The sequence below is a fragment of the Lycium barbarum genome, chromosome 6 (genome assembly GCF_019175385.1).
Source record: "Lycium barbarum isolate Lr01 chromosome 6, ASM1917538v2, whole genome shotgun sequence".
NCBI classification, from domain to species: domain Eukaryota; kingdom Viridiplantae; phylum Streptophyta; class Magnoliopsida; order Solanales; family Solanaceae; genus Lycium; species Lycium barbarum.
The window spans coordinates 5,744,359-5,763,313 of record NC_083342.1 but is presented as its reverse complement, the minus strand read 5'-3'; the positions used below and the strand labels follow the sequence as shown (position 1 = coordinate 5,763,313).

At 35.0% G+C, this 18,955-nt stretch overlaps 4 protein-coding genes and 1 long non-coding RNA gene across 5 annotated transcripts; 4 read left to right on the top strand and 1 right to left on the bottom strand.

Annotated features, from left to right (window-relative positions):
* Positions 1-155: 155 nt before the first annotated feature.
* On the bottom strand, positions 156-5,582 carry LOC132599490 (germin-like protein 9-3). Its single transcript, XM_060312853.1, has 2 exons — positions 5,530-5,582; positions 156-756 (listed from the first exon to the last, which is right to left on the bottom strand). Exons 1-2 carry the CDS (start codon positions 5,580-5,582, stop codon positions 198-200), a joined length of 612 nt encoding a protein of 203 aa, XP_060168836.1. The 3' UTR covers positions 156-197.
* Positions 1,411-2,064, top strand: LOC132599492 (germin-like protein 9-3). Its single transcript, XM_060312855.1, has one exon. The coding sequence runs from the start codon at positions 1,443-1,445 to the stop codon at positions 2,052-2,054; it is 612 nt and encodes a 203-aa protein (XP_060168838.1). The 5' UTR covers positions 1,411-1,442; the 3' UTR covers positions 2,055-2,064.
* LOC132599488 (11S globulin seed storage protein Ana o 2.0101-like) lies at positions 2,939-5,190 on the top strand. The gene is made up of 2 exons (XM_060312852.1): positions 2,939-3,229; positions 4,181-5,190. Exons 1-2 carry the CDS (start codon positions 3,034-3,036, stop codon positions 5,053-5,055), a joined length of 1,071 nt encoding a protein of 356 aa, XP_060168835.1. The 5' UTR covers positions 2,939-3,033; the 3' UTR covers positions 5,056-5,190.
* A 595-nt stretch (positions 5,583-6,177) lies between the features above and the next one.
* Positions 6,178-6,798, top strand: LOC132599491 (germin-like protein 9-3). The gene has a single exon (XM_060312854.1). It carries the CDS (start codon positions 6,178-6,180, stop codon positions 6,796-6,798), a length of 621 nt encoding a protein of 206 aa, XP_060168837.1.
* Positions 6,799-9,906: 3,108 nt separating this feature from the next.
* LOC132599487 (uncharacterized) lies at positions 9,907-11,686 on the top strand. The gene is made up of 2 exons (XR_009566838.1): positions 9,907-10,231; positions 11,188-11,686. It is a non-coding gene; the product is annotated as an uncharacterized LOC132599487 (long non-coding RNA).
* Positions 11,687-18,955: the final 7,269 nt, after the last annotated feature.

Here is an 18,955-nt window from a genome sequence, read left to right as displayed (position 1 = left end):
TTTACATTAAAAATTGAAAAACAAGAATGTGAAAAAATGAAATAAAAAACTACCCCTAAGCTATGTTGCTCGGGCTTTCCAAAAATATAGCCGTACCCATGTGGGATCGTCCAAAATACAATACTTTTAAAGGATTTGAACGCACCCGGTGGCATTTTTGAAGAGTCTAAACAACATAGTCCTTATGTATATAATCTTCAGGCTAGACCAGCCTTGATTTTCTGAACGGTCATGATATCAGTCTTGAAAGACTTGGCCAAAATGTTATCAGGAATGCTGGTATTGAACACAGAGTTAGGAACAGAAACAGTGCCTGCATTTGCACTTCCAAAGGCAGATATAGCCCAAGCACAATTGTTAACATCAGCATTGTACTGGTAGTGAACTAGCCCTTTAGGGAACACGAAAACATCTCCTGTTTGCAATGTCTGATTAAAAATCTTGTTCGTGCTGTCGATGAATCCCACTTGCAGCGTGCCTGACATGAGGAAAAGTAGCTCGGATGCACGTGGATGAGTGTGGACAGGGTTGACAGAGCCTGCAGGGTACTGAAGGATTGCGTATGAAACGCTTTGTCCGTTTAGGGCTGGAAACTCGGCCATGCTTGCCTTTGTCGCCTTGAATTTATCCGGTGGTGGGGCCCGGACGAGGCCCCTCAGGCCCAAGAAAGTGAAGTAAGAAGCGTCAACTGATGGAACCTCAAGTGGCATCACAAAGTCTGTTAGGATATCAGGGTCACCAGCTGATGCCATTTGGAATATGACTAGTAATGTTGCTAGAGCTAAAATAACTATGCAGCTTGAAGTTTTTGATTCCATGTTTCTGTGTTTTGGTTTTAAGTGTTTGAATGATTTCTTCTCACTTAGAATGTGTCAAGGACTAGAGATTTTATAGCTATACAAGGGACATATCAAACAAGAACTGAGATTGAAGTCTCCGATGAATTGCAGAAAGAAAAAGGCATTCCCAATATAGGAAATTACTATAGAAATATATTGTGTCAATTCAAGAGACAACACAAGTGCTCACCCTTTTCCAGCTCTGGCTTTCAATATGGACAAGAGAAAAGAGCTAACTTTTTCCTTTAGAAAATGGTAATGTTTTCGACTTTGGCCACCTTGTTTATATTACAAGATAAAAAAAAAATCCATAAAATAATATCTTGAAGCATATAGCTGATGAAACTTAAGGAATATTGAGGCGTTTTTTGAATTATATAATCTTCGGATGTGGTTTCCAGGTAGTTTCTGCAATAAAAAACAAAATACAAAAACATGTCAAGCTTAGTTAACATCAATTACCAACTGGCTTATCCTTCAGCAAATTTGGTTCCGGCTTTGTACTCTTATAAATTTGTGGTCGATTAGAACAAATCATCATCATCTTGCAACTTATCTGTATCCATTTACCTGCATTTCATAGCCTCCTGGAAAGAGCGCAAAATGGCCTCATTCGTCCTGAAGAGTGTCCTCTTTTTTGTAGCCGTCTTTTCCATTTGTTTAATGGCTCAAGCTAGTGACCCAGATATCTTGTCTGACTTCATTGTTCCTGTAGGAAGCGCCATAGATGGGAACTTATTTACCTTCAATGGTACGCGTGGAATTTTTGGCAGCGTCATTGAAAAGTTCAAAGTGACAAAAGCTAGCAAGGCAGAGTTTCCTGTTTTGGATGGCCAGAGTGTTTCATTAGCAGTACTTCAATACCCGGGAGGAGGTGTCAACCCTCCCCACACCCACCCTCGTGCAGCTGAACTGTTATTCGTCGTTCAAGGTAGCCTCGAGGTTGGAGTTGTAGACACGACTAACAAGCTTTATACTCAGACTCTACAAGTTGGTGACTTGTTTGTGTTCCCTAAAGGACTAGTGCACTATCAGTATAATTCTGATTGGAATAAATCAGCTACAGCCGTTTCTGCTTTTGGTAGCGCGATTGCTGGAACTGTTTCACTTCCTACAACATTGTTTGATACAGGGATCGATGATCAGATTCTCGCCAAGTCCTTCAAGTCTGATATTGCTACTATACAGAAGATCAAGGCTGGTCTTTCACCTTAGGCAATTTTCTGTATTAATTTTCACTACTCAGTACTATTATTTTAATTTATTTTATTTATTTTGTGCTTGTGAGTTTGTCTATGTTTTTGTACTCTTTGTTTATCAAGAATTCTGGTACAATTAAACCAGTATAAATGTTGGATCAGATCAACTCAATTTGATGAAATGAATGCTCGTAATAGTCTTTTATATTTATCCCATACTCCCTGATTTGTAGCCGTTGAATCTCTCACTTGAATACAATACTGCTTACGGAGTATTACTTACCGCTTATACAAGACTATTTTCGAGCATTCATTCAATCATTCAAGCAACGTATTTTACCGTTTCAGGAGATCCAATAAGAATTTCTTTCCATTTTATTATTCATTTATTTCGATTATTCTCAACTGCTTCACCTAGTCCACTTATTATTTTTTGTTGCTTCAAACTTAATATTTGTGATTACGAATAACTAGATTAATTTTGTTGCTATAGACCCCTTTCATATAAATTCAACTGGTTTTCCTAATAAATGAATTTTTGGGTAAACAAATTAAATTCATAAAAGGACTATTTAGTTATAAGTTTAATCAATTTAAATTATAATTTATAATAGAGTATAATATACATAAATTATGGGTAAAACACCTAGGTAAAATATATTAATCTAATACGTTTTTATAGAGGAGGAATTAAAAATGGCAAGGACAAAATATAAATTGTGCAAGATTGAGTTTTAACTTTTAAAGATGAAGCTATCGTACAATTGGTTTATAGTAAAACGGTATCATGCAGTACAAGTAAAACTCAAATTCGTCTATATATAATCCTATTGTATCACGAACTTCTTTTTATTAAGAATCCTTATCCTACGTAATTTTGGTGTGAAATTTCCCCTCTATAAATACCAAGCTTCTCATTGGGTTTACAAGCACTCTGATTTTCTTCTTTGTTTCTGCTTTTACTATTGCGAGATTTTTCTATAATACAAAAAGAGATGGATCTTGATCTTACCCCAAAGTTGGCAAAGCAAGTTTATGGAGGAGATGGTGGTTCTTATCATGCATGGTGTCCTAATGAGCTTCCCATGTTGAAGGAAGGCAATATAGGCGCTGCTAAGCTTGCTCTTTCCAAGAATGGTTTTGCTTTGCCGAAATACTCTGATTCATCCAAGGTTGCCTATGTTCTTCAAGGTATTTTTTCTTCTTATGATCGTACTGGGGTGGTTTTCTTCTGATTAATGGAATTTCTTAGGGTAGGCAGTTGAGCGTTGTCTCACTTTTCAGGGGATTAGGCTTGGTGTGAGTCTAGAGCACCATGTAGTATTAGCCTTATTCATATAGTTTCTTTCTTTTGAAATCTGTTAACATATGTTGTTTATTGTGTTTCGGTTATCGAACTGTTTTGTTGTTGTTTGTTCCTTATTTTGTATGTTCTGTACTGCTTTCCTTATTAGTTGTCATGTTTTCTTGACTGTTGTATTTCCTTTTTCATAACTACTTTGATTTGCTGCACTTGAGTCGGGGTCTTTCAAAAACAGTCTCTCTACCTTGACGAGGTATGGTAAGGTTTGCGTACACTCTACCCTCCCCAAACCCGACTTGTGGGATTACACTGGGTATGTTGTTGTTTATTGTTGTAATGGAATTTCTTCTATTTTTGTTGTTTTAGAAGTCTCTGTCTCCTACTTGGGTTTTAATGGTGCTTCTTGTTTATGAATCAAATATTTTGGGGTTTCTTATTTTGATTTGTAGGTTTTGTTGTGCTGTAGTTTATGGTCTAGGTATTGATCCATTTCTCCATCTAAGGGTTTGATCCTTTTTACTGAAAATGGTTGTTTTGGTTTTTGGTTTTTGATTGTGGCGTGAAATTTGTATTTCTATGTTTAGATTGTTAAGATCATACTACTTTGATTAGTTTATGGACTTTATTATACACACAAAACTGTGACCATTAGTATTGCACCTATAATCCTATTTTACTACCTGTACAACAAAACTGGAAGTTTCTATATACAAGGCTACTTTGTTGAAACGTTGATTCAGTGGTCTTCATAATTGGACATCTTGCTTTTTTGCTATATACATTGGGTATAGATCAGTTCATTTAGTAGCATTCTGAACGTTTATATGAATATGCATCAGGTTGTGGAGTTGCTGGAATAGTTCTTCCAGAGAAAGAAGAGAAGGTGATAGCCATTAAGAAGGGAGATGCTATTGCCCTTCCTTTTGGTGTTGTCACATGGTGGTACAACAAAGACGACACTGAACTTGTGGTTCTCTTCCTTGGTGATACCAAAACTGAGCACAAGGCTGGTTCATTCACAGACATGTACTTGACTGGCTCCAATGGAATTTTCACTGGTTTTTCAACTGAATTTGTTAGCAGGGCATGGAATGTAGAAGAGAGTGTGGCTAAGACTCTAGTTAGCTCCCAGACTGCTAAGGGCATCGTGAAGCTCGACACTACCTTCCAAATGCCCGAGCCTAAGCAAGGTGACAGGGATGGCATGGTTCTCAACTGTGAGGAAGCACCCTTGGATGTCGATATCAAGGGTGGTGGAAAGGTGATTGTTTTGAGTACCAAGAACTTGCCTTTAGTCGGCGAAGTTGGACTTGGTGCTGATCTTGTCAGGTTGAGCGGAAGTGCTATGTGCTCTCCCGGTTTCTCGTGTGATTCGGCTCTTCAGGTCACTTACATTGTCAGAGGCAGTGGCCGAGTTCAGGTTGTTGGCGTTGATGGGAAGCGTGTTCTTGAAACGCACATCAAAGCTGGTTGTCTGTTCATCGTTCCGAGGTTCTTTGTTGTCTCCAAAATCAGCGATCCTGATGGCATGGAGTGGTTCTCTATCATCACTACCCCAAATCCAATGTTCACTCACTTGGCTGGAAGGACTTCAACATGGAAGGCTCTATCCCCACAAGTGCTCCAGGCGGCTTTCAACGTTTCACCAGATGTACAGAAGCAATTCAGCTCCAAGAGAACTGCCGAAGAGATTTTCTTCCCACCACCAAACTGATATATTCATCCACCATTCTTTTAAACTTAGTAATAAGAGAGTGGTAGTAGTTAGGATAGAGGTTAAGGAATTTTGTTTTAGATTTCCTTATGGTGCATGTTCGGAACAAGTATACTCTTCATTTTTTACATTAATATCCTAGTTTACTTGCTCTTTTGTGTGGTTGCCTTCTTGTTATCTTCAAAATTTCATCGGTTACATTACTGGTACTGGTTTCTCTTTAAGCTTTCTCTGCTTGTGATATTCTGCATCTTTTGTTTAATAGTAGCCATAATAGGATTCAAGAATAACCATCTACAGCATATCTATCATATCATCATCATCATACTCTACAGTTAATTTACCAAAATATCAGGTTCATCATACTATACAGTCTATCTTCTCATAGTAATTGCAGGTTATCAGGTGTATAAAAATTATTACTTGTAGTTATTTTAGTCTTTTATGCTTTGTTCCTTTCATCTTCCATAAAAAGAAATGGAAAATACAGTTACAACCAGGACACTTTTCAGGAGGAACAAGGCCATTTTTCGCTCTTTCCAGAAGGCTCTAAGATACAGGTAAATGGAAATAAATAAGTTGTAAGATGATGATAATTAGTTCTGTTTGACCACAAATTTATAGAAGTCCAAAGCCCGAACCAAATTTGCTGAAGGATAAGCAAATTGATATTAACTAAGCTTGATAAGTTTTTACTTTTTTTGTTTTTGATAGCAGAAACTACCTGGAAACAACATCTAACGGTTGTATAATTCGAAAAGTGGTCTCAATATTCCTTAGGTTTCATCAGTTATATGCTTCAAGATATTATTATATGGACTCCTTTATCTTGAAAACATAACCATTTTTTAAGGAAAAAAGTTAGCTTTATTCTCTTGTCCATATTGAAAGCCAGAACTAGAAAACGGTGAGCAATTGTGTTGTTTCTTGAATTGACACAATAAATTTCTGGGAGTAGTTTCCTATATTGGCAATTTTTTTTTTTTGCTTCTGCAATTCATCGGATACTTCAATCTCAGTTCTTGTTTGATATGTCCCTTGTATAGCTATAAAATCTCTAGTCCTTGACACATTCTAAGTGAGAAGAAATCATTCAAACACTTAAAACCAAAACACAGAAACATGGAATCAAAAACTTCAAGCTGCATAGTTATTTTAGCTCTAGCAACATTACTAGTCATATTCCAAATGGCATCAGCTGGTGACCCTGATATCCTAACAGACTTTGTGATGCCACTTGAGGTTCCATCAGTTGACGCTTCTTACTTCACTTTCTTGGGCCTGAGGGGCCTCGCCCGGGCCCCACCACCGGATAAATTCAAGGCGACAAAGGCAAGCATGGCCGAGTTTCCAGCCCTAAACGGACAAAGCGTTTCATACGCAATCCTTCAGTACCCTGCAGGCTCTGTCAACCCTGTCCACACTCATCCACGTGCATCCGAGCTACTTTTCCTCATGTCAGGCACGCTGCAAGTGGGATTCATCGACAGCACGAACAAGATTTTTAATCAGACATTGCAAACAGGAGATGTTTTCGTGTTCCCTAAAGGGCTAGTTCACTACCAGTACAATGCTGATGTTAACAATTGTGCTTGGGCTATATCTGCCTTTGGAAGTGCAAATGCAGGCACTGTTTCTGTTCCTAACTCTGTGTTCAATACCAGCATTCCTGATAACATTTTGGCCAAGTCTTTCAAAACTGATATCATGACCGTTCAGAAAATCAAGGCTGGTCTAGCCTGAAGATTATATACTTAGGGCCCTTATGTTTGCTCGAACTCTTCAAAAATGCCACCGGATGCGTGCATATACTCCAAAGGTAGTATTCGCTCCATCCCAAATTAGTTGTCATGTTTCGCTTCTAGAGAATCAATTTGACTAACATTTGAAACTAAATTGGATCAAATCAACTCAATTTGATGAAAGATAAATGTTGGTCAAAATTTGCATAGTTTGACTTTCGAAAAGCGAAACATGACAACTAATTTGGGACGGGGGAGTATGTTTTGGAGGATCTGACACGGGCACGGAAGCATTTTTCGGGAGTCCGAGCAACATTAAGGATAATTTTTTCACTTCATTCTTATTTCACATTCTTGTTTCAATTTTCAATGTAAAGTAGGTAAACTTCAGCGAATTTGAATAAGCAGGTCTATGGCATGGCATCAAAATGCAAAGTATAAAATATTATGCTTAATCACAGTTGAGCAACAAAAAATTTCATTTTCAAAAAGGATGATGCCATAATATATATTTAATGTATACACGAAATGTTGATATTTCCCAAGATCAGTGTCATTGATTGTTAGATTTATGCATTGTTTCACCGTAACTTCACCTTTTCTATGGACGGAGGTCCACACAAAATCTGATACTCCCTCCGTCTCAAATTATTTATCGTGATTTTCTTTTACAGGTTCCTTAAGAAATTATTAATTAGGAGGATTTTTTAAACTATTTATATAATAGAGGTGTTTGTAGTCTTCAACAACAATATTCCTTCCAGTTCAAAGTAAGTGTCAACTTAACATTTTTCACGCCCTTAAGAAAACACTAATTCCTAGAAAAAATAGGCATTTTGATTAAATTATCCTTAAATTAATAAGACTCTTGCTTACTTATTGCCTTGAGTAAATTGGGGCAAATCTAGGGAAAAAAAATTTCTTCTTGATTTTGTAAGTGGACACTTATTTTGAATCAAAATAAAAAGGCTAAATGGACACTTATTTTGAACCGGAGGGAGTAATTACTAAGGTGAAATGGGAAAAGAATAATTAATTTTGTCTTGAAATTCTAAAAGGACAACTAATTTGAGATAACTATTTTTATAAAATCACGACAGATAACTTGAGACGGAGGAGTAAAATATTTGGAGTGTTCGACTTGCATTCATAGAAATAAGTACCCACGCACCGACACGACACGTGGCGGATGTAGCTAACATATTAGGAAAAAAATTAGATCAAATACCAATTTTGGGACTGCTTATTATTATTTAGCTAGCGTTTGAAATGTAATCGAAAAATAGTCACTTTTTAACATGAACATACAACAACAAAAAAGTGACTATTTTAACATGAACATCCTGACAAAAATAACTGTAGCTAAAAAATGGAACAACTTCGATACATGTTGCTGAAGTTCAGAGCTTTGCAAGTGAAACTGATATTAAATGTTCAAATTCCACTATAAGTTTTCTAGAGTTTTTCGTGCTTTAACTAAGGTATTTTCCTTAAAATTTTATTTTCATATTAATATGGCTAGACACTAAATAATTTTGAAACACTAGCTAAAACTTAATTACGACCCAAAAAAATGATTATTTGTCAATTTCTCCCCATTACATGTTTAATTGTAGGGAAAATGACCTAATAATACAACAACAACAACAACAACCCAGTGAAATCCCACAACGTGGGGTCTGGGGAGGGTAGAGTGTACGCAGACCTTACTCCTACCAAGGTAGGATGGCTGTTTCCGAGAGACCCTCGACTCAATAAAAACATAAAAAGAGGTCAGATACGGCTAAGAGATTCAAAGCGATATGGAAATGAAGTAACGCAAGCGACACAGATAAAAATGACCTAATAATACTATTTAAGATTACATATTACAAAATATAAGAATACTTTTTCTTATTTACAAAATATAATAATTTAATTACAAAACATATTAGACCTGAAAAAATTAAAAGTCCAACACCCCCCCCCCCCTTTTCTTATCCTCTGTTTTATATTGTTCAGATCCATCCCACCCTTCTCTTCCCCTTCACCTTGTTCAGATCCGTCCCACCCTTCCCTTCCCCTTCACCTTCTCCCTGTTCTATATTTCCTTTGAAACTCCACAGCCCCACCCTTCCCTTTCCCTCCCCCTTCTCCCTGTTCTATATTTCCTGCCAAACTCCACAGCCAACACCCTTCCCTTCCCTTTTTTTCCGTTCTCTGTTTCTATTATACAATTAAAGATCATCAACCAAATCAAAAGCCTTTAATAAAAAAGGAGGGATTGGTGTTTTTTTTTAGATCTGCGTTTTTTCAAAATTCTGTGTTCTTCAAAGATGCCGCCGGAGCGTGGTTTGAACTAGTTAATGTATTAATCTCTAGTTCTCCAATTGGTGCGAAGCGGAAAAACAAGGGAAATTTGTATGAAATTTTAAGCCCTACGCGAGATTTGAAGCGTGATTTTTTTTTTTTCAAATTTTGAAGCGAGATTCAAATTTGTATTTAAGTTGTATGATAATTGTATACCGAGTTTGTATGAAAATTGTATATTGAGTTTCCTATGTTGGTGTTGTTATTGTTGTTGTATCAAATTTGTACGAAAACTATATTACAATGTTACTGTAGTTGTTTTCAATTTTAAAAAAGCTAACATGAACTTATACAAATTTACATAGTTATATACAAATTTCATATCCTTTTTATACAGTTTTCATATACGAAAAATGTGAGAATTCTAAGCTTTGAACATGATATACATATTTGATACAATTTTTATACACAAAATTTTGAGGCGAAATTTTTAAGTTTTGAATGAGACATACGCATTTCATATAGTTTCCATACACAATTTTGAGCAAAAATTTCCGTATATGTTTTGTAAAAAATTTATCGTTATGTTTTGTAAACTGAAAAGTATTGTCATATTTCATAAATATACCCTATTCATACATATATATACGTCAATCTCCCTTAATTGTATCAAGTACTTCTAATACGGAGCTTAGATATACATATAAAAACTATCAAAATTTCGCAAAATATAATTTTGAAGTCGTAATTCTAAAAGTGTAATAAGTGATAAAATCATAAAGATTGAACTAATCAAATTAAAATCCTAAATCCACGGCGCACCATCATGTGAGCCACAACAAATTCGTTATTTGTCCCCTTCAAAACACATAAAGGGACCAACAAAAATCGAATAAAAAGGAAACAGCTCATGTTAATAAAGTAAGCATTTGATTTTCTTTGCTCTGAAGTATACCCCCATTATAAAAGCTGAAAAAGAAAAAGGCTGAGAATAATATATTTATTAGTTTTATTTTAGTATTAAGGTCGAAGATAACTTTGAAACAATTAAAGGATGAAGTTGCCATTACTGATAGTTATTCTCCTCCTTCATAGCCATCTTCTTCAAGTTTTCTCATTATCCTCTCGATTTCTCCTTCATTCAGGTAAATTTTCTTATTTTGTTAGCTAGTTTCTTGTCTATATTGTTATGATTTTTTTTCTTGATTCGAGTAAATTGTATTTGTGTAATTTCTCTTCCTTAAACATGTCGTCATGAGGGTGAATTAGAGAACATACTAATTACCACCAAATTAAAAGATATGGTGGGCTGGATTAGATCCGAGATCACTTCCCTAAATCGAAGGTCTCGGATTTGAGTCCTAGAAATAGAGAAATTAGTATTTCCTCCTTAAATGAGCTTATGTGGAGAGAATTCAGATTAGTCTGGCTTAAACCCCACGCCCTCCCCGTCCCACCCCCACACACAACCCCAAAAATAACACTACTACTACTTAATTTGAATGTGATTTATTAATTTTCTTGCTAGTTACAACTTTCAAGTTTAAAGAATCATATTGTCATGAGTTCTAACAAAGTAAAAAAATTACCAACCACTGAAACAAATACTCCCTGCATCTTAATCATATAGTGCCATTTTTGTTTTGGTCCGTCTAGGAAAAAATAATATTTTTTTATATTTAGAAATAATAGAACTTTTAAACGTTTCATTTCAATTAATAAGATGATCTATAGCTACACAAATATCTATTATTTATTTTTTATCACAAATGTTAAAAATTCTCTTTCTTTTTGAAAATTCCCTCCAGTCAAACAGTATCCACTAATATAGGAGGCAGGGAGTACTAGTTTTCATACTCTACCATTTCAATAACAAGACACTTAATTTGAGATGAAAAATGTTTCAGACATTAAGGTTTTAAATTCTAAATTTAATTTCTTATGTTTCAATTTATGTGGTAATTTGAATAGACATGGAGTTTGAAAAGGAAAAAGGAGTTCTAAAATTTGTAATCATGAACATGCCATTATACTTGTGTGATTATAAGACGTTTGAAACTTTTAGTCCTAAACATTTCATAACATATATCAACCCCCGTAGACAATGAAGTAGTGACGATCGATAAACGTGGAGGCGCCGGAGCCAGTGGACACGCTAGTGCCCACGGCGGCTCCTCAGGAGGACGAGCATCGGGGGGACGCGGCGGCGGGGGTTCTAGAAAGTCACCTAAAACTGGCAATGCAGGTAATAATATTCCACTGTATGCAGGTGCAGCAGGAGCTGCAGGAGCTATGAACCATCACAATTACAACAGACCCAATCGTAACGTTGGGACTACCCTCAACTGCATTTGTTTTTCTTCCTTGTTTTTTTTATCATCTGCAGTATACTTGTTATGATGTTGTAATTATATGGTACCCCTTTGAAAGTAGCGTTTGTAATTAAATCATGTTAATATGAGAGTCCAAGGCGAAAAAGGGAATGTAATTAATGTTAATACCGTTATTGTGCAATGGGGTTGCATTAGTTGGTTTGATAATTTGCTCTTTCAAGAGGAACATTTTGTTGAAGGAACTTTGAAGTGCCTTTTAACTGTTAAGTCTCTCACGCCGATTGAGAAATTTAAGGATTTTCTCGTTATATGGTCTTGAGTAATTCTTAGTTTCTCACTTCATAAGCTTGTTTCAATGGTCGAGTTAGGCCTTAGGTCTAACTTTTTAATTTGTTATCAAAACCAAATTTATCCTTATTTTTTTATTTACCTCAATATTGGAGTACTCCTATGTTATGTTATATTTATGATCCAGGTGTCCAACTTTTAATGTGCAAAAAGAGGATGTTAGCAGTGGTGACGCTAAGAATTTATATAAGACTGTTTGGACAAAATTCTAGAATTATATGAACCTATGGCTTACAATAACTTTAGAAACTCCTTGACTACTACAATAGATTTTTTCTTCACATTAAGGCAATTAAAAAGTTTCAACGCAAATTAAAATTGATCAGATCTCAAAACGAGCATCGAATACGAATGGAAAAAAAGAAAAAAAAAACTAGCCCCAATATGCCTCATGATTACATTATCCCACCTTGAGTTACCCTACTCTATCCCCACTATATTTCATACTTACCTTTTGCCATATTAATAGGAGTAGTATTTTTTAGTTTGTCAGTCATTCTACTCTATCCTCTTTGCCACATTAATCATTCATTCTTCTCCATTCACATTCCAAACTATTCTTTGTATATTTTGTTGTTATCACAAGTTAAATTTTCATAATGATAATACTCCCTCCACTTAAATTTAAGTGTCTTAGTTACATTAGGCAAGAAGTTTAAGAAATAAAAAGAGATTTTTGAATCTTATGATCCTAAATTAAAAATGCATATAATGTACTAAAATGTTCTTTGAATCTTATGGTTATAAACTTATCAGGTAGGATGTTTGGCTTGTCAACTTACTAAATATATAAAGAGACACTCTTTTTTAGACAGATCAGAAAGGAAATTATGACACTTAAATTGAGATGAAGGGAGTAGTATTTTAATAGAGTAACTGTGTTGGTTCACTTTCCTAATAATAGTAGTTTTTCATTAAACCACCAAATTAAGCTGGATTCATCTCAAGCAGCAAGCAGGGTAGCCATTTTTCTCTCCTCTTTTTTCTTCTTACTAGTCTTTATAACAAATTAACAAGTACTCCCTCCATTTCAAAAGAATTGAATGTTTTAGCCTCTAAAAGTTGATTCAAAATAATTGATACTCCCGTTTCAAAATAAATAATTTTTTGAAATTTGGCACACCCCTTAAGAAAATTAATTCATTACAATAATCAAAGGGGCATTTTACAATCTTACTCTTTGACAATTAGTGCAATTCGTGCATTGAAAAATACTCCCTCCGGATAAAAATGTCCACTTACCCTTTTTTATTTTGTTCAAAAAGAGTGTCCACTTACCAAATCAAGAAACAATTAACCTTATTCTTCCAAAATTGCCCTTATTAAATGTTAAGTGATCAAATCCTAAAACCTATTTAATTAAGGGTAGCTTAGTCAAATTATCTATGTACGTCTAGAAGTTAGTATTTTCTTAAGGAGTGTGCAAATGGCTAAGTGGACACTCTTTTTTATCCAGAGAGAGTACTATATTCCTAGAAAATTTAAAAATAGTTGAAAAAAATCATTTGAGAGAAGGTTAATTCTGGAAACAAAAGATTACTACCTCCTTGAACTTTAAACAATTTATTTATTTTGATCCATAGAAAAAGCTCCAAAAATTCATTTATTTTGGACCGGAGGGAGCATCTCATAAGACCAAGAAAGTATTTAACTTTTTTTTTTCTTCAATTTTTCCTTTAATACATTCTTAGGCCACGTTTGTCCATAGATACCAAAAAAAAATCACTTTCTTTTTGGAATTTTGGAGTTGGAGTTGTGTTTGACCATAGTTTTTGAAATTGTAGTTTTTAGTGAAATGTAGTTGTAAAAAATTGAAAAAGGAAATTTTTTTTGAAAAACAAGTTTTTTGAGTTTTTGGTATTCCTGAATACAACTTTAAGTTGTATTCAGAATTTTCATGGCCAAACACTGATTTCGAAAAAAAGTGAAAAAAAAATCCGGAATAAAGTGAATAATTCTTATGGCCAAACGGGGGCTTAATCTCTATGATAATTATGTCTACCTAAAAAGAAAAGAAACTCATAATTAAGAGTATTATTATTAAAATCCCTTTTAATTTTTAGAAATAAGTAAATCCTTTAATACATGTGTCCAAACCTAAAACATCAAATATTTTGGACTGGAGTATTTTTCCAATACAAACAATTCTAACGAGTCCGGACCAAAATGACCCAAAAAAAAAAAGAGTAAATGAACCAAAATACCCAAACAACAAAAAAATTGGTACGAAAGTAACTTTAACGCAGTAAATTACTGTGTTAAAGGAATTAACCGTAACGGCACGGTTAAGTCCAATAGCGCAGTAATTTACTGCGATATTCTGCTTCCTCTTTTTTTTTTTTTTTTTTGGTTAGTTACTCTATTTCTTCTACATTTTCACACTTTTTACGTACTTTAGCCTTAGATTAATCATGCTTCGAGACTCTGGAACTTCAATATTTTATATAGAACCCGACTTATTTTTGTGCGATTAATAAGGTAAGCTTAATATATCAAGGATACGCAAAACTTCAGATTGTCGTTTTAGTGATTGAAAAGTGCTCGAAGTAAGTTTTTGTTTGAAAACTTGTTGTCATTAGCTTTAAATTATTTATTTATTAGGGTTTAGATTTAAGAGTGTTATTTTTTAGTCAAAATTGCATCATTCATACCAATCTCAAAATAATTAAATTGCATCATTCATAACAATATGAAAATACTTAAACTAGTTCATTAATAACAAACCGAAACTAGTTAAAATACATTCATCAAAGAAAGAAAAAACTTAAAATAGATTCATCAATTCATGCCCTTGACTAGATGTTTTGTCGCCACGGGATGTGCCACCACGCGAGATTTGCCGCCACTATGGAAGTTTCTTCCGCCACCAGAGGTATTTCCACCCCGAGATGTACTTTAACCACCATGTCGTAAGGGACACTTACGCTTATTATGACCAACATGATTGCAAAATGAGCATTTTTTAGTGTATCTCCCTGGTGGAACATCCATTTCATTAGGAATACCAGAGTATGCTCGTTGTTTCAATTTACGGATAAATTCTTTGTTAGCAACCATGGAAAATGGCTCGAGTGGCCAATAACTCTCATCACCAAGTGGGTAGAACCTTTCGGCATACATTTTTGCATAATTTTTCACTGTATATTCCTTAGCCACGTATTGCGAGGAGTTCTTTCCCATTGTGATAAAACACTTGAAGGCATGAGAACATGGCATGTGGTATGATTGCCACTTGCCACATGTGCATGTTCTTGGTATGTCACAAATTGTGTGAACGTTACCTCAACGACCTTGGTGCACACACTTGTTGTGAGTTCAAATATATGCTCTGCATGGTTGTACTCATTCCTGTCGTGTTGCTGACACTTAAATTTGTGATATTCGAACAATTGTGTTGGTTTTGGCATCCATTTTAGATCGTATGCCGCAATTCCTTTGACCGCTTTTGATCGAGTCACGAACCGCTCCACAACCTGCATAAAAGTCATTCTCACCATTACGGTAACGGATAGTCCCCGTGCAGATTTCAACAAGCCATTGAATGACTCAGAGCTGTTTGTTGTTAGCATCCCCCATCTCCTACCTTCATCCTTGTGTAATGTCCATTTGTCGTTTTCGAATTTATTCAGCCAGTGGTAGGCTTCCTCATCCGTCTGCCTAATCAACTCCATCCGCATATGAAACATCTCCTCCTGATGCTCTGTTCCAGCCGCCCACATCCAATTACTTAGTTCTGGGCTTCAATATTTCTGCTGAAAATTTGCCTTCAAATGTCTTAAACAATAACGATGGTAGGCAAAGGGCGGCTGCCACCCATGCAAATCCCATAAATTGCTCAATATGCCAGCATGTCTGTCTGATAAAACACATATACCCATTCGATCCTTGACAACGTGTTGCCTCAAGTAGATAAAAAACAGACCCCATGTCTCTGTGCTCTCATTAGCTGCAATTGCAAAAGCCAGAGGGAATATATATCCATTTGCATCCACTCCAACTACAATTAGTAGCTTGATGTCGTATCTTCCGTTCATATGTGTGCCATCTATTGATATTACTGGCCAACAATGAGCAAAACCATCAATGCATGATTTGAATGCCCAGAACATTAACTGAAAAATATTACCGGCCACACCAGGTTTCGACTTGAGCTTCCATTCAATAACAGTACCAGCATTGAACTGTTGTAGAGCTGCCATGTATCTCGGCAACGTCTAGAAAGAGATATCCCAATTGCCATAAACAATATCACGTGCACATCTACGCCCAAGATATGCCTTTCGCCTACTTATGGTTTTGCGATATACTTTCAGAACTGTTGTGATGCATGTTATACCCCATTTTAACCGGGTTGAAGCGGAGTACAACATATTGGAGATTCCTAAATTGTTTTGTTTTAAGGAGTCGCCACCTAATTGATTTTACGGTGAATTAGGACACCTAATTATTAACTAAGGTAATGCTAATTAAACCTCCGTTAATAGTCTGCTTAACCAGTGTGATTCTAGGTAAGGGTTCTATATTATCTTAAAGGGAAGGGGTTAGGCATCCTTTAGAATCCGCTAACTTACGGTTATCCGACCAAACTTAGGTTAACTAATTAAAGTGGAAGATGCAAATATAGTGCTTAAACTTTAAGAAAAACGACTTGCAAATGCTGCTGGGGTTTTAAAAAGAAAATATACTAATACTTTGAAATAAGACTTATAAATGTTGTTAGGCTTTAAATGAAAATATAATAATGCTATTTAGAAAATATAATAATTTTCATAAGAGGCCATTTAAAATAGAACTTATGAAAAGTTGATAAGGCTTTAAATAAAAATGCTATTTAGAATGAGTTTTGTAGAAAATATAATAATTTGCATAAAAAAACACTTCAAATGCCATTTAAAATAAATTTATGAAATAATGCTATTTAAAATAAGATTTGCATAAAACAATAAATAGAAGAAAACGCAAGTTTGTGCAATGTTTTAATAAATACTTGAAACAAACTAAACGATGAGGTACTAATTAACTTCGCATTTTCGGAAGTATAAACAAAATTATGTTTTATTAACTACATTCGGCTAAACTTATGCATAATTTAGATAACTTTAAAAAAACATGTTTATAAAATATTCTTTAATTCTTTTCCTTGAACTAACTACCCATTCCCAAACTAAACCTTCTAATTTATTAGGATTCATCTAAACTAAGAAAATGAAGCAAACAAAGAGTTAGTCGCATGATACAAATTAAATGCACAAAACGAAATACAAGAGTAGATATATTAAGGATGGCTGATTTGCTGCAGTTGGCTTTTTAGCCCAGTAACTTCTTTGCATTATTGTGGGTTGCTGCAGTAATATGGGCCTTAACCCATAATATTTTATATGCTTGCTGCGGACAGGGGAGGCTGGACACGGAGGAGATTTCGTTGGGCTTTTTAGCCCAACACCAAATGCGGAATAAGATGAATCCGAGGGACTCGTATGCGGTGGTCCTGCTTCGGATGCAGCGAAGTGAGGCGCGGGGTTTCCAATCTATGCTCGAACACTACCAAATCCGAGCTTGCGACGCTCGATGCAACAACAAAATAAACGAATACGAACTGAACTAGTATTCTTGACCCAATATTGAAATAAGCTTACGACTGCTGAAGACAAACTGATTTTTTGAGGAATTCTAGGCGGCTTATGCTTTGTTTAGGAGGATTTTGCGGCTCGAAAAAACTTGATTCTTAGGGGATTTCATGAATCGAAAACCAAGCCCTGAAAATGATTCAAAACCCCCTATTTATAGGGTTCTTGGTTGAAGAACAAATGACGGAGGAAGAAGAGGAGTGGGGAACAGACTGTGGTGGGGTGACAGAAGCGTGGGGGTGTCAGACGCGTGGGGTGTCAGTGGTATAGTGGAAGTAACGTGGGGGTATGGGGGCGTGATGGTGTCAGTGATGAAGTGGGTGGTAACGTGGTATGGTGTCAGGGTGGTAGTGGGGCGTGATGATGTCAGGGTATGGTGGAGAAGAGGCGGAGAGAAAGGCGAGGGAGTGGAGAGGAAGTGGTGTGTCGATGGAGACGGCGGTGATGTGGAGTGGCGATGGAGAAGTGGGGGAAGGGAGAAGATGAAGACGCGGCGTAAAATGAAGAAGAAAATGAAGGGGAACCCTTTTTAGGGTTTCCCTTATTTTCATGAAAATGGGTCGGACCCGGTCCATAAATGGATTGGGTCGATTTTTTTAGACCGGGTATTAAAAGAATGGGCTAGTATTAAGACATGGACTGGTCAAAAAAAATTGAGATAAACGATATGGGCTAGTCCAAAAATATTAGGAATTAATCGGACTTTGATTTGGGGTCCGGTAAGTCAAAATACGGACAGAGTGCAAGAAATAGTTTGGCTTCTAAATTTGAATAAAAGACCCATTTAGATTAACGGTGTACTGAGGATGCCAGAATATCACCTAGTACGGAAAATATGTAATTATAAAAGATCCGGATAACAAAATTATATGATGTTGCAATGACCGTGCAATAATATTTTAACAATAAATAAACACTATCATTTTAAATGTGCGAAATAAATGCGGTGTGCATGCGAAAATCAGTAAAACGCTGAGAAATGCAAATTTCAATAATACCAAATAATAGCAGCAAATAAATAGCAGTAGTAATACTGCTAATAATAATGACAATAATGATAATGGTAATAATGATAATGCTGATGATAATGATGATAAAAAATAATAATAGATATAATAATAATAGTAGATAACAAATATTGATAATTAATAACAAAATAACAATAAGAATAATGATAATAATTAATAATAATAATAATAATAATAAATAACAATTATTGATAAAAACAATGATAATAATTAATAATAAAATAACGATGATAATGATGATTGATAATTAATAACAAAAATAACGCTGATAATAATGATTAGTAATTAATAATAATAATAATAATAATAATAATAATAATAATGATAATGGAAATAACAAGAATAATAATAATTAATGACAATTAGTAATAATGATAATTTAAGAATAATAATAATAATTAATAATAATAATAATAATAATAATAATAATAATAATAACAATAATAATGATAATAATAATAATGATAATAATAACTGCAGTAGAATAATAAAACGAGGGTGTTAATAAGAGACTAATAATTATAGTAAAACTT

Excerpts from the sequence above, each read along its gene's own strand:
- LOC132599492 (XM_060312855.1), top strand. The coding sequence starts at position 1,443 with ATGGCCTCATTCGTCCTGAAGAGTGTCCTCTTTTTTGTAGCCGTCTTT.
- LOC132599488 (XM_060312852.1), top strand. The coding sequence starts at position 3,034 with ATGGATCTTGATCTTACCCCAAAGTTGGCAAAGCAAGTTTATGGAGGA. Across the intron at positions 3,230-4,180 it reads GGTTGCCTATGTTCTTCAAG|GTTGTGGAGTTGCTGGAATA; the intron begins GTATTTTTTCTT and ends AATATGCATCAG.
- LOC132599490 (XM_060312853.1), bottom strand. The coding sequence starts at position 5,582 with ATGGCCTTGTTCCTCCTGAAAAGTGTCCTGGTTGTAACTGTATTTTCC. Across the intron at positions 757-5,529 it reads GTAACTGTATTTTCCATTTC|CCAAATGGCATCAGCTGGTG; the intron begins TTTTTATGGAAG and ends ACTAGTCATATT.
- LOC132599491 (XM_060312854.1), top strand. The coding sequence starts at position 6,178 with ATGGAATCAAAAACTTCAAGCTGCATAGTTATTTTAGCTCTAGCAACA.